At 41.0% G+C, this 13,268-nt stretch overlaps 1 protein-coding gene across 6 annotated transcripts in view; it reads right to left on the reverse strand.

Annotated features, from left to right (window-relative positions):
* INO80D (INO80 complex subunit D) overlaps positions 1–13,268 on the reverse strand; it is a 45,986-nt gene that overhangs the window by 4,456 nt on the left and 28,262 nt on the right. For 4 of the 6 annotated variants that reach the window (XM_075429710.1, XM_075429709.1, XM_075429713.1 and 1 more), the window contains 4 exons: positions 12,232–12,365; positions 10,623–10,840; positions 10,072–10,229; positions 894–9,084 (listed from right to left, as the gene is read on the reverse strand). In XM_075429710.1, coding sequence (XP_075285825.1) covers positions 7,916–9,084; positions 10,072–10,229; positions 10,623–10,840; positions 12,232–12,365 — 1,679 coding nt within the window. In that variant the 3' untranslated portion in view covers positions 894–7,915. Of the gene's footprint in view, positions 1–893; positions 9,085–10,071; positions 10,230–10,622; positions 10,841–12,231; positions 12,366–13,268 lie in introns of those variants that run through there. The other 2 variants (XM_075429714.1, XM_075429715.1) reach the window with 2 other exon arrangements.

Below are 13,268 nucleotides of genomic sequence, written 5' to 3' on the forward strand. Positions count from 1 at the left end.
CTGATCGACAACATTTTCCAAGCCAGAGCACTGGAGATTCAGGTATTAATTTGCAAAGATACAGCAATTCCCACACCTCCCCATCCCACCAAATGCAAACCTTCCCATTTACATTTCTCCTGAAAAACACCACTCATTTCTGCCATCTCTCCTCCTTCCCCATTTGTTTTATTTAAAGGCTGTCTTTGGGAGCTTGGTATTTTCATGGCATTTTAAACAGGGCTCAAAGCAACTCATTTAAAAAACAGTAAAATTGACATGATATCAGAGTTAGCCTTATAACAGAAGATTATGTAGTAGAGAGTTTCACTTCTTTATACAACAGTGAGGACATAACAACCCCCTACTAAATAATCACATTTCTACAATACATTCCATCACCTCTCGACTACTTTTCTCTTTACAAAACTATGACCTACATACAATATACACACTCGTATCGCACATACATCCCCCCCAATGCATATTTTTTGTGTGTATATATAATACATACATGCACACAAGCAGTCTAATTCTATTTATAAGTCACAGTGGGAATTCCTTTGTGAGGAAAGGAGGGGAAAAATTCCTGAATAAGACACTGTAGATTCCTAATGTTCCGACTTTTCAAATTCCAACTCACAGAGCTAACTGGAAATAAATACATTTAAAAAAGAAAAGGTCTTACGAACTTGGTTCACAACTTCCAGCTACAGTAGTTGGATATTTTTTAATTTGATCTATTTACCCTGTAACTAAATTTCTAATCATAGGTACAAACCACAGATAAATTATTGCAGAATGTAACACTCAAAATAAAAATTAAAAAGAATTATAGGAACAGTAATATAAGGATTAAAAAGAGTTCTATGCTTGTTGATACAGGATACCATTTTATTTTATTTATATATATATATCTATATATAGATATAGATATCTGCAAGGTAGCAAAGAATAGCTGTACACCTTGACACGGCAAAGATCCAGTGTAAAAAGGTGCTTCACTAGTTTGTTTTTCCAAAAAAGCATGTATATAATTTTATAGCTATTAAAAACACATATGCAACATAATTCATTACACTCAATACAGCTTTAGTATAAAACTTATAATTTATGAGGTGGTGTTAATAGCATAAATTAATATACCATTTCTCTTAAAATCTACAATAAGTATTCTGAAAGCTCATTGGGGAAGGGTATTTTTAAATAAAAAGTTTAAAGCTGAGCGTGATGAAAAAGATTCTGTATGTTGAACTTGAGATGAGAGCCCCGAGAAGAGAAAGAGTCCCTAAGCCAGACACCGTGGACTATAAAACTGAACAAAGATTTCTCCTTCTTGCGCTCTCACTTAGGTGACGCTCTACCTTAAATTATTATTTACTTTTAAAACTATTTACTTTTTTATTTTTTGTTAACTGCCCTTATTTCCACAAGGAATCCCTGAGACATACCCAAAACTGTACAGTGATGGTCATCACTGTTCAGAGAAACTGGTTCAACCCCTTCTGGTAGGATGTAGCTATTTTGCATGAGAATTGAACTGTCCATCACTTCAGAATGAATCTATTTGCACCGGAACCAACTACACTGTTTAAGATGCAGGCTAGCGAGTCATTTCAGGGTAAATCAGTCCACTCCAAGGTAGAAGCCAACGCCATCGCAGTTAGCTACACCAGAGCAATCTGCACCAAAGTTAAAATTTTCCAGAGCATATCTGGGAACATTACCTATCCAGAGTTCACCTCTATGGGCACCGACTGACAATGACAGAAAGCAGGTAAAACATTAGCATTACTGGACCAAGCTCAACACGCGCATGTGGTCGATACGCGGGTAACTCTGGACATGTCACTGTGTGTATGTTTGGGGGACTAGCAAGGGGAAGGAGCAGGAAGAATGCATTTTTCTACATAGAGTAAGTACAGTTTTAAGGTCAAAAGTCCAAGTTTCATCCTGTTCACTTCCAAACCAAATTCTACCAGCCAGAGTAGACTGAAAAGGTTCCAACACTTACTTCAAGGAGAAAGAAAAAGAAAGCCTTCTCCAACTATTGCTGTCAATCTACAGCCAAGCCCACTTTCTCCTCTCCCGCTTCCACTACGTTACCTTACTCCATAGCAGCCAGAGAAGGGGTACTTGAAAGCAGAATAAAACAGGGGAAAGCAAAGAACCCAACAACCATGAGAAGTAGCAGAACAAAGGGAAAAGCTCCCAAAACAGTTACATTTTTTTTTTTTAAAAAAAAGGCCAAAGACATGAGTAAGAAAATTGTTCTAAGACATACCTTTTGTAACTCCTTCTCCTCCACCAAACTTTTCTTTCCCAACAACAGTGTTTTTGTCTAGTTTTAAACACACAACCAAAACTTTACCTGATAGAGCTAAGGTCTCTCATGACCAGACCTCTCCTAAAGTCCAAGTTTAATAAACACAAATGTAGATTTCTCCACCAGCCCTCTTTACTTTTAATTGGGCTTGTGGGTACGAAAAAGAATATTTTAAATTTTTCTTCATGACTTTCTACTTTTCTTAAATGAAGAGGGACTTGTGAGAAGGTAAACTCTTGCTAAAAATGCCTGCACACTCACTGCTAGCGTGTGCACTTGCATGATCAATGTTGTGCCCTCAGCATCTAGTTCATGACACATTATCGTGCTGTGAAACATCATCTTACTGATCTGAGAAATACTTTGATCTATTGCACTGTCGTTCTAACATCCAAAACGTATGTTATGAATTTACAGTCAGATTCGCTCAGGACCATGGAAGACTTACCGGTTGGCATTACTTACATTGGAGAAGTATCTGAGAATGGGAGAATAAAAGAAAGAACGATGAAGAATGTAGAGAGAAAGAAAATCAAGGAGGTGCGAGAAGCAGCCCACAACATCCCATCATTAATAGTCACCCAAAAGATCAGAAAGACCTTGTGACCAGAAGGTCAGAAAGACCTAAAGATCCGGTCAGCACATTAGCCCAAACCTATTCCTTCAGTTAATATTTCCACCACCACTGGACCATGCAACAGGCCTGCACAGCATACTCCTTCACATGTATTGCTAAGAATACAGAAGCAAAAATAAACATTCCACCAGGGAAGCTGTCCAAACACCCACACAAATGCCTCACTGTAGAAGATTACTGCAGGCAAGTTTTCTATTGTTTGCCTGCTGAAAGCACCTCCCGCCACTGCCCCTGCACCCCACAAAGTCTTGAAAGATGAAACTGCAGGTAGCTGGCTCTTCTGAACATTTTTCCCTCCTCTCTGCCCAAAGGCTCATACTGTTGGGAGAATTCACCAGTGGATTCAGCTCGCTGCAGCACAAAGGCATGGAGAAACACTCCCGGAGCCCTGCTGATGCCTACAGGGAAATGCAGTAGCCACGATGATGCAGAAGCTCAGGGAGCAGCTGGAGGTCAGAAGCAGATTAACCACCCATGTATGTAACCACCAGGGCCAGCTTCCTAGGGAAGACACCAGTCCACTGTTTATTGTACTTCTTTGTGAGACTCTTCTTTCCTGGCAAGCAGATTCAACCCCAGACTGTATTTAGATGTGGTTACAGCAAACATTCAAACTGAATTCGGCTACTGGTTTGCAGGTGCAGTCCTAGGTCTTGCGCCTTGGCCAAGCCCCTGAAGCCAGTGGCATCACACTGTGCCTAACAGCTCACACAGAACTTCCAAATTTTTCAACTAATACCCATTTCCCTTTAAAAAAGAAAAAAAAAAGACACTTCCCTTGGCTTCTCTTTGCTATTATGCATGGCTCCCCTTTTGACATTTTTTTCCTTGCATTCGTACTTCCAATATCATCTCTGACTTTTGCCTAGCAAATGACAAGCTTCTCAGGGCCTTCCAATGCTTTCCAAATGAGAACTACAAATCCTCATTTCACTAACCTGCTGAATGAAGTGGGAAATCTAGCTGTTGCTGTCTTTTCCACAATGCCCGAGGCAGACCAGCAACTGTGCTACCTCTCAGCATTATCGATTTAAAGCCTTTATACCCAACCATACAGAGAAGCATGCTACTAATGAGATGGGAACTAAGCAAGAAGCTGGAGGAGCTGGAAGGCAGGAGACACAATGATGCATATTTTCCATCTTCTTGCATCATACATGCATCTTCTTGTATCATAGTAATTACAAAGAAAAAGAACAAATCAACTTTGAGGTATCTAAGTGTGTATGGCTCCCCTCAAAGTTGGCGTAAAGTCTTCCTAAGTGAAAACAAACATCTAAGCATGTCTTACAGAACGCCTTACACACCAGGCCAGCACAAGGCTGTTCCTTGGTGAGCCTCTGTACACTGTCAAAGTTCATCGTGTGTTAAGTACTTTCGTACAAAGCCTAATTGAGGTGCTATTATTACCAAAAATGATGTTACTGGTATTCTAAGTCTAATCTTTTTTTCCAATTCTTTAAAATTCAAATCTTATGTAAAGAGATTAACTTTTAGGTTCAACTAGCTTTATTCCATTTGTTAACACGTAAAGGGTATGACAGATATCGACCATCTCAAATCAATGGACTGAAATTGCTACACTGGCTCTTTGGTGAAAGGGTGATTAGAGTGCTAATTGCTATAGGAGGACATGATACTCAAAAACCTTTGCGAGAGAACATAGATTCTACTTGGGAACCACATAAATAACAGCCTTGAGAACTACATTAACCAGACCTGCCGTATTTCCCAGAGGAAGAGGTGTGAAACATCTCTGGCTGCATATACCTCTCAGATTGGATCTCTCACATCCAACAGCAAGACACCGATTCACTGAAGTCAACAGGTTTTGTAGCTGTAGAAGCCCACCTGGAATGATCCTCCTTGTAAAGCTAAGATCAAGACCCGTAACTGCTTGGTAGGCTGTAACCATGAAATCGGCGGCAGTGAAAAAACAGGAGGTGAACCAGGAGAAGGCAAGAGTGGTGGCCTATTTCAGAACTCTATGTCAGACAGGACAGAGGGATTCCTATTTCAAACATATACAAACCGAAGTCTATTTTTAAGAGTGCAGCTTTATTGCAAACCTAGTTTGCTCACTGAAAAATGTTATGTAGCCACTTTTCAGGGAAGAGTCATCAAGGGATATACAAAAATTGAAGCCTCAGCAGGGGAAGGAAGTTGGTATCCTAGGCTAGCTTAAAGGAATGCAGGTACATAATGGCCATTGATTTCAAATGAGAATTACAGACCTGCATTGCTTTGACAGATTTTGAAACTCCCTGCCTAAATCAATGCTCAGATTAGGAGCTAGATTTTGTTCTGAGTTAGACCAGTACAAACTCACAGTGACCTTATACCAAAGAGCTCCTCCACAATTTCTACCAACGTGAGCAAGCAGAACTTGGCTCTCAGTTCCTCTCCTCCTTCCCCCCCCAGCATTTGCTAAGAAAGAGAAATGTAATGCGGGGCAAATACACACTGCACTAGCTGCAGCTTCATTTAAGAGTTTGATGGGCACAAGAATGATCTCAAGACCAAAGTCCTGAAAACAATTTATAGAAATTCATATCCTCTAAAATGACATGAATATACAAGCAGATTAAAGAATTAACCATTTGGTATACTAGTTCTCCACTTTTTTTCAGCCAGTCATCCAAAAACATTGAAGAAGATATACGGACACAACGAAAATCATTTGCAAATCAAACAGCTGTCTCCTCAACAAAGTATGGGGAACATAATACAAAAATAAATAAATGCCTCGTCAGATTTGCCTCATTTCACAATACCACTGGGCATTCCTCAATCAGCAGGACAATCACAAGCAGGATTTCATATGCTTCAATTCAACTTTTTACATGATTTTAAAACATTTAAATGTTACAAACATATTTAAATCACCACTTAAAAATATTCGGCTTATATTATTAAGATCTATTTTACCAAGTATGAAATAAGGACTTCATAACAACAGAAACATGAAAATCATTTTTGTTTCCTTCACCCACATACACTTGCAATTTCAGAAAAGGACATATGCATCATCCATACTCCTTTGTATTTAAGGAGAACAAATCTTTCAAGAAAAGAGGGATAGTATGATTGCTATGATAGTAAGAAGACACAAGACCTATCCCGTTTAAATTCTGTTCCTTAGCAAGATGGAAGGAGAGGTTTGGGTCAGAGATTTTGGTGTGGGCCTGACTGCTAACAAAATGAATTTCTACAGCAACTAAACTTTGTTCAATGATCCCTTACTCAAACAATTTATTAGGCCTCCCTGTTACATGTGCTTGATATTTTTAACTTACTGAATTAGACTAGAATACATGCAGTAGGATGTTTTACTGTAAGGTACAACGAAACCTGTCTTCTGCAGTAACGTGGGATTTTCTATTCTCTCTTATCTGCATCTCAGCAACAAATGAAGAAGCGTAGAGACTTGTTATATTAAGTAGGAGCTACTTTTACAGTCAGAGTACAGTAGCACGTTTGGGCCCTATAAAGTCACAAGCAAATTTCTTTTTTCCCTTAGGATAAAGAGATGCACGTAAACACCTCAGAATTTCTGCTGCTGTTATCTCTTGGACTAAAAAACATAAAATAAAATTTTTTAAAAATCTAAAAGCTACTGGACTTCTTTCTTTAAGAATTGAAATTACTACCAAAGAGTCTGAATACTATATTTAGCAGGTGGGCAGTAAAAGCAAAATTGTCCTGCCAACAGAAGGAATTCTTATTTATTTTGCTTTAGTGATTTCTCTTCTGGTTAGCCATGACTGCTAATAGGTACCTGCTAGTTCCTTACATACATTCAGCTTCCCATACAGAGCATCAAACATACAAGTGTTGAAAAAACTACATGGCTCCAAGACGGGGGGAAAAAACTAACAAAGAAAGTCTCAGTAGCTAGATATAATTTGAGAAACGCATCCATTGGAAACTTACCGAAGGGTCTGACCTAGACTTGTGTGGACAGGCAGAATACCAACCAAATTCTTCCAGTTTCAGCTGATAAATACCTCTCAGCCTGTCAGACACGGAGTTCTGGACAAAGCCACATTTGAAAAGGCAAATCATCAATGCTAAAAGGCCACAGTTATTCAGCAAGGGAGGAAATTTCTACACAGGAATCTTCACTAATCCATGATCTATTTCAATCCTTCTGGTTTTCTTTCTTTTTTTTTTTTTTTTTTTCCCCTGGGCTAACTTTGTATCAGCCTTCAGATTCTGGGCAACCAGTCAACTGATCCCCTTGCTGCTCAATGAATTAAAAATCATTATTATAAAAAGGTCAAAAATCAGCATGCAGTAAGAACAGCAACCAGTTCTGGAAGGGGACAACTCCCACTTCTTCACCAAAAGAAGAAAAGGAACTGTTGCTCCCTGCACCCCAAACACACGCACACAGAGGAGGTCAAGAGACTATTTTAAGAAACTGCCAAACTCATCCTTGAACCATGGTCTTGATTTAGGACTTCAGTGCACCATTCTCAAATCAATGCGTGCAGCCAAGTTTTCCATGCCAGATGCTACCTTTGGAAAAAAGTAAAATAAAAAAAAATAAAAAAAATCAAGGGACTTCCGCCCACTGGAAAACTTTCTACCAGATGCTAATGGGACGGCAAGCACTGATCCAAACCCTAGGAAACAGTAACATGCATCAGTAATCTGAGGTATCTTCCCATTTCTAGGTCTTACTGCTAAGATCAATTATATCCAGTAACTGTGCTGTATCCTTAAGGAATTACTGGGGAACAGTGAACCCGCCTGCAATAAATGAGCACCGGTGCGTAACAAGCACATGTGAACGCTACAGCAAGGTTCACAGAGGGCTAACCCTGGTCAGTACTGAAGCAGGGGTTTTCTTCTTAACCCCCTCCTAAAAAAAAGGGGAAGAGAGGACAGAAAAAATAAAGAAAAAGGAAAAAAGGAAAGATAGAAAACACAGGTCCCCTATCTACCTGCACAGAGCCAGGCAGACAAGCTCAGTTGGAGGTGGTGAAGGGTGCAGATGCGTTACTGGTACTGGTAGTGGTGGCACCGGTCACTGCGAAGCCCGTGGGAGGAGCTATGGAGCTGTGGCTGGGCTGCAGGTCCTTGGGGATGCCACTGTGGGAGCTCAGCTGGTGCCCAAAGGCTGCGCTGAACTGAGGGAGCTGCTGTTTAGGGGAGGTGGAGGCCATGAGTTCAGCGGAGGCAGGACCCATGCCACTAAAACTGGTCTGCGGTAACCCCGGAAGCACACTGGAGCTGTTGGGGGTCACAGTGGCGAAGGCAGGCTGTGTGGTCTCTGAGTGCGAGGTGGTAGGTGGTGTGGACAGGGAGGTGGACAGGAGGTGTCCATCTGCACCAAGAAGGTTGCTAAACGGAGAGGGGTCCCCAATATTGACAGGAAGATTCCCCCAGTGAGTTCTGGGGTTGACCACCCCGCTAAGTGGCACATCCAGCTGAGTTGGGAGCAAGTGCTGTGCCATCATGGGCATCTCTGCTGAGAAGGTAGCTGCCAAGTTATCACCAGAAAAAGATGTGGTGTGAGGGGATGTGATATGGTCACTGTAGGGAGACGGCACATGCTCACTATCATAATGGCTTCCATGGGGTGAGGAGTGTGAATGGTCACTGCTGTATTGCTGTCGTGAGGTGATCAGGTCATCTGCCTTGCTCAGCAGCTGGGCAGGGTGGGGCCTCTGGGAGGCATGGCTGCCATCATGAAGTCCATGAAACTGTCCTGGGAAGGCTCTCTCCCCAAGGCCACTCTGGCTTATGAGAGTGGCAGAAGTAAGGCCGACGTTGGCTGGGGCGGAGAATTGCCCCTGGATCTGCCCTGCCAGGGGCGTAGGTGGGTTGGATAAGGTAGCAGAACGGAGCAAGTTCTCATCCAGCTCCAGACCGGAGAAATTATCATGTACTATACGCCCATTCAACAGCTCCCCCAGATCCGTGTTAACCTCTCGACTCAAGGACTGCATTCCTGGAGCTCCAGCACCTGTAGAGAACACCCCTATCCCTCTATCTGACAGCTCCTGAACTGGCACACCATCTGTCTGTGTAAGTACTCCAATGGTACTCAGGCACTCAAGAGAAGTTACAGCCTGTAGGGCCCGTTCCAGTTCTTCAGCCTCTTCTGTAGTCGGAAGGAGATCTCCATTTTTACCTGCAGAAACAGGGAAACCAGAAGTTAGAGCGCTCCTCTCTGGTGAGCCTGGCACTGACACTCTAAGGATGCAGACGTACGGACAGTTCAGTACAGAGCTGCAGAGTATGACAATCTTCCAGAATGGCTCACAGTACACAGAAAATTTCCTTCACCAGTGCTCACTAGGTAAGCAAGGTCAGAAAAATGAGAAATTACACCTTCCTCGTCAATGGAATTCCTTCTCTCTGCCCTCCTTTTCCACATACTACAATACAAGATGCCTCCCAAACTCACTAGACAAAGTAAACCTGGTTAAATAAGATTTTCTTTAATGCTGCAATAACATAAATAGTCCACAAACTCCCTTCTATTTACCAAATTACAGCTTGGATCTAAAATTTACATAGTCAATGTAATTTAGGTTCATTTCAACTCAAACACAGTCGGATGTCATGTCATGTCATATCAGAAAATGACCAAAGAAATCACATACTCCAACTCTGGGCTGTTCTAATTTCTTTGTTATCTGTGATAGGTACTGAGCTTTAGAATCCAGAAATTCAGGCATAGTTCTGATCAAAAGCTTGTTTCAAAAATGTATTTAAAGATTTTATTCACACTCTCTTCTCCTTTTATCAAAGGGCAACATTGACTGTGATTCCAGCCCCACTCGATGGCAGAAAGATGCCATTACTGAGAATACTCATGATTAAAATGCAACACTGACAGTCAGTAAAAACATAAAATGAATTATTAAAATACTAAACCAATTAGGATTTTCAGAGCAGTAGTTATAAGAGCAAGCACAGAACTACACACACCAGTCTTCTTAAAGTCTGCTTTACTTCAGAGCTCACAAACAATAGAGCAAATGCACACTTCCTTGTCCAAAAGTTATTACCTCTGTAGAAAAGCAAGCAACCCCTCAAAATGCATTTTAGAAACACTCACTTCTTCAGTTCACTGACTGTGTTCACGTTAGCATAAAGTAAAATAAAATGGTACCTTCAAAGAAATCAAAATCTTGCAAGTCATCAGGCAGCCGTGGCAGGACATCAGAGAAGTCCTCCTGATTCAATTCCAAGTCGTGTGGAATGTCTGTGATTTCGTTGGCGATATCATCAGGCAGCTCATCGGCACTCAGCTCTGGTGTGGAGGGGCTCCTGGACAGAAAGTACTGTTAGTATTCCACTCTGATTCCTCCAAACAACAACCATGAATGCGTATCAGTCTATGACTGGTGTTTCTCCACATCTCTCCCTCCCTCATCATCTAGGAAAAAAATGCTTTTAGAAAGTTTCTTTAGGAAGTTTATGCTTAGCCTAATGATTAGATACATAGGATGGGCATCAGGAGCAAGACATTTTATCGTTCAAACTCAGTAATTGCTCAAATCTAAAATGATCCACTCTAAGGTTTTTTTTCAACAGTCACACACAGATGCAATTTCTAGCCCCGCTCCAGATGCTGATCAGCACAACATCACACCTTTCTACCGTGCTCATTGACAACATTCTGGCTATCAGTGGGCAAACTGAGGCAGGGCCACCACTGACCGTATGTGGGGCATCTCTACTGGCAGTGAGACACTGGCAGGCATGGTGAGGTTCCCTTGGGGCACTGCAGGAGGAATGGGTTTCTGGGGCCGGCGCGGCCCTCGCCTTCTCTTCTTCTTGTGTTTTTTGGTAAGTGCAGGTGGCTTCGTTTTTTTCCTGGGTTTCCTCTGCTGCTGGTGCTGAACTTTACGGGAGCTGTCCCCTCTCAAGAAATTGTCCTTTGGGAATAAAACAATGGGAGCATATTAAGAACTACCTTCCTTGCTTTTTTCCCCATGTCATTCCACAGACATTCATATGTAATGCAAGAAAATTAAGCTGTTTCCTTCCTCATTGATCCCAATGGCAAAAATCACATACACCAAATTATGAGGTATGCTAAATAGGAGATGGTGCAGTGTCACTTTAAAGATCATCATAGCAAATCCTAATGAAATCAGTGCAAAACTGTTAACCTTTGGCAGCATTCCTGTTAAGTATTACAGACAGAACACTGCTGTGAGGTGGCAATAATGGGGATAGTGCGCAGCAGCTGAAGCCCACATCCTCAAGTGCCCACTGCCATAAAAGAGAGGAAACAGAATTAATACTGTAGGACAAGGGTAAGGATGTGGGTAAACAACTAAAGCCTCAGAGCTTTTGAACAGCAATCACTGACCAATTAAAAAATATATCAAACCATCATCAGTTTTCAGTTGCCATCATACTGGGAATGGTAGAGGATCATATGTGCTACAGAAATAGATCTTGAGAGACACATTGAAGATTGCCTGGGAAAGGAGGAAAATCCCATACAAATCTGTGCCGTGCAGACCCTCACATTTTAATCCAGGAAACTCCATAATTCACAAGTATTGGAGAGGCTGGACAAAAACAATAACAAAAAATCCACAACAACCCACAATAAAAAAATATGTAGTTTTACACGCAATGCCTTGAAGGAGCGGCAAGACAGTAGTGGGCTTTTGAATTATCCTAAAAGTTCTGTTCTGGAAGATGCGAGGCGTAAGAGTAGAGCAGAGGCCATCATCCTAATTTTTACATTCTCTCAACTTGTAGTAAGCCACTGCTTTTTCCTCTGGGATCCACAGATCCCTGAAGGTGGTTAAAGATAAATTCTAATAGTCACCAAAAGGTAAATAAAGTAGGAAACCCATTATTTGTATGCTTGTAATTGCTGTCTACACTTCCTCTAGAAAATATTTTGGGCCCGATGTACTGAGACTGTTTGAGACACAGTGTTCTTACCATACCACACTCATACTATATTCAGACCCAAGGGATAGGAGTGAGCCCAAATAAAATGGCCACAGGATGTCTCACAATGATTTTCTATTTCTTGATTCAAGAGAGGAATCAAATTTCTTTCGGTCAAGGATATTCTCATGCACACTTTATATCCTTAGAAGCATGTAAAAGATTTTCACAACATACTTTATACTAACTGGGAATGTCTGACATGTTTTACACTCTTGAGAAAAATAAAAGGAAATGAGCTCTTCAATTCACAAACTTGCTAGTTGTCAAGCAAGATTTCATAGAAAGACTGGGGCTAAAACTCCTGATCATCCCAACACACAAATTATTACAGTTTTGGCTTTGTACTTACCATTTTTTTGGCATGTTCTTCACACAGAGGTGTCTGATGTGTAATGTCAAAAACTGGCACAGAGCACTGTTGACCATCTGCAAACTTGGCTGTGCAACTTGAGAAGAGCTGCTGAGAACGGTTCAGTAAGATATCTATGCATTTCTGCATCAGGAATAACACACAAGGCAACAATGGAGGAACGCCCTTTGATTTACCAATCTGATGAAGATCAGAGCCTTCAACTCTACCTGTCCATAGATGCTATTTTTAATGAGTACCTTAACTTTGTTATTCAAGTTCAAAGCTAGGTAAGGCTCAAACCCAACTTTTAAAGTGAAAAACTGCATTCATGCAGAATCTCTAATGATTTTATTATATATTGGGATAGTTTTATGGAAGCAGCCATTTCACTAATGAGTTCTTAGCTAAAAGAAGCCTTTTCCTGGAGTCTTAATCAATAGATCAATAGTAGCAGTTGGAACAGTGTAGTCAACAGGACTATTTCCTTACAGACTAATGACAATCCATACTGAAACATTAAAGAAAGAGTATTTCTTAATTCAATCTTTTAAGGTACATTCTTGGCATTTATCTTTAGAGCACAGACAAAGAAGTTTCAAGATCCTTCCTGCTCCTCTGAAAAAAAAGATGTGCAATCAGACAGAAAGGTCAAGTAAATCCAAACGTAAGCTTGCTGAGATTTCCTTCAGAAAAATCCCCTGCAGGAGTGAAAATGTTTCCAGACTTAGAGCAAATCAAACAGATATTTCATTGTGTTTTTTCAAACAACATTAGAAGTACTCCTTCAATCTTGAACAGTTCTCAGACCTCAACATCACTATGTATGTTCAGCAAAATGTTAAAACCCAAAAGAAAGGACAAAGAAAATGCAAAATCTGCAGAACAGTCCAGACGGCAGACTTGGATGGACAGGTCGGAACCAAGAGCCCACTCATTTTAGGAAAGACCGTTTCCATTGAGAAGAAAGTGCAGAGGGAAAAAATGGGCACAAATGCAAAATCAGTAGTCTTGACTTCTCTGCTGTATGCACAGCA

This window comes from Opisthocomus hoazin, chromosome 9, assembly GCF_030867145.1.
Source record: "Opisthocomus hoazin isolate bOpiHoa1 chromosome 9, bOpiHoa1.hap1, whole genome shotgun sequence".
In the NCBI taxonomy this organism is placed as follows: domain Eukaryota; kingdom Metazoa; phylum Chordata; class Aves; order Opisthocomiformes; family Opisthocomidae; genus Opisthocomus; species Opisthocomus hoazin.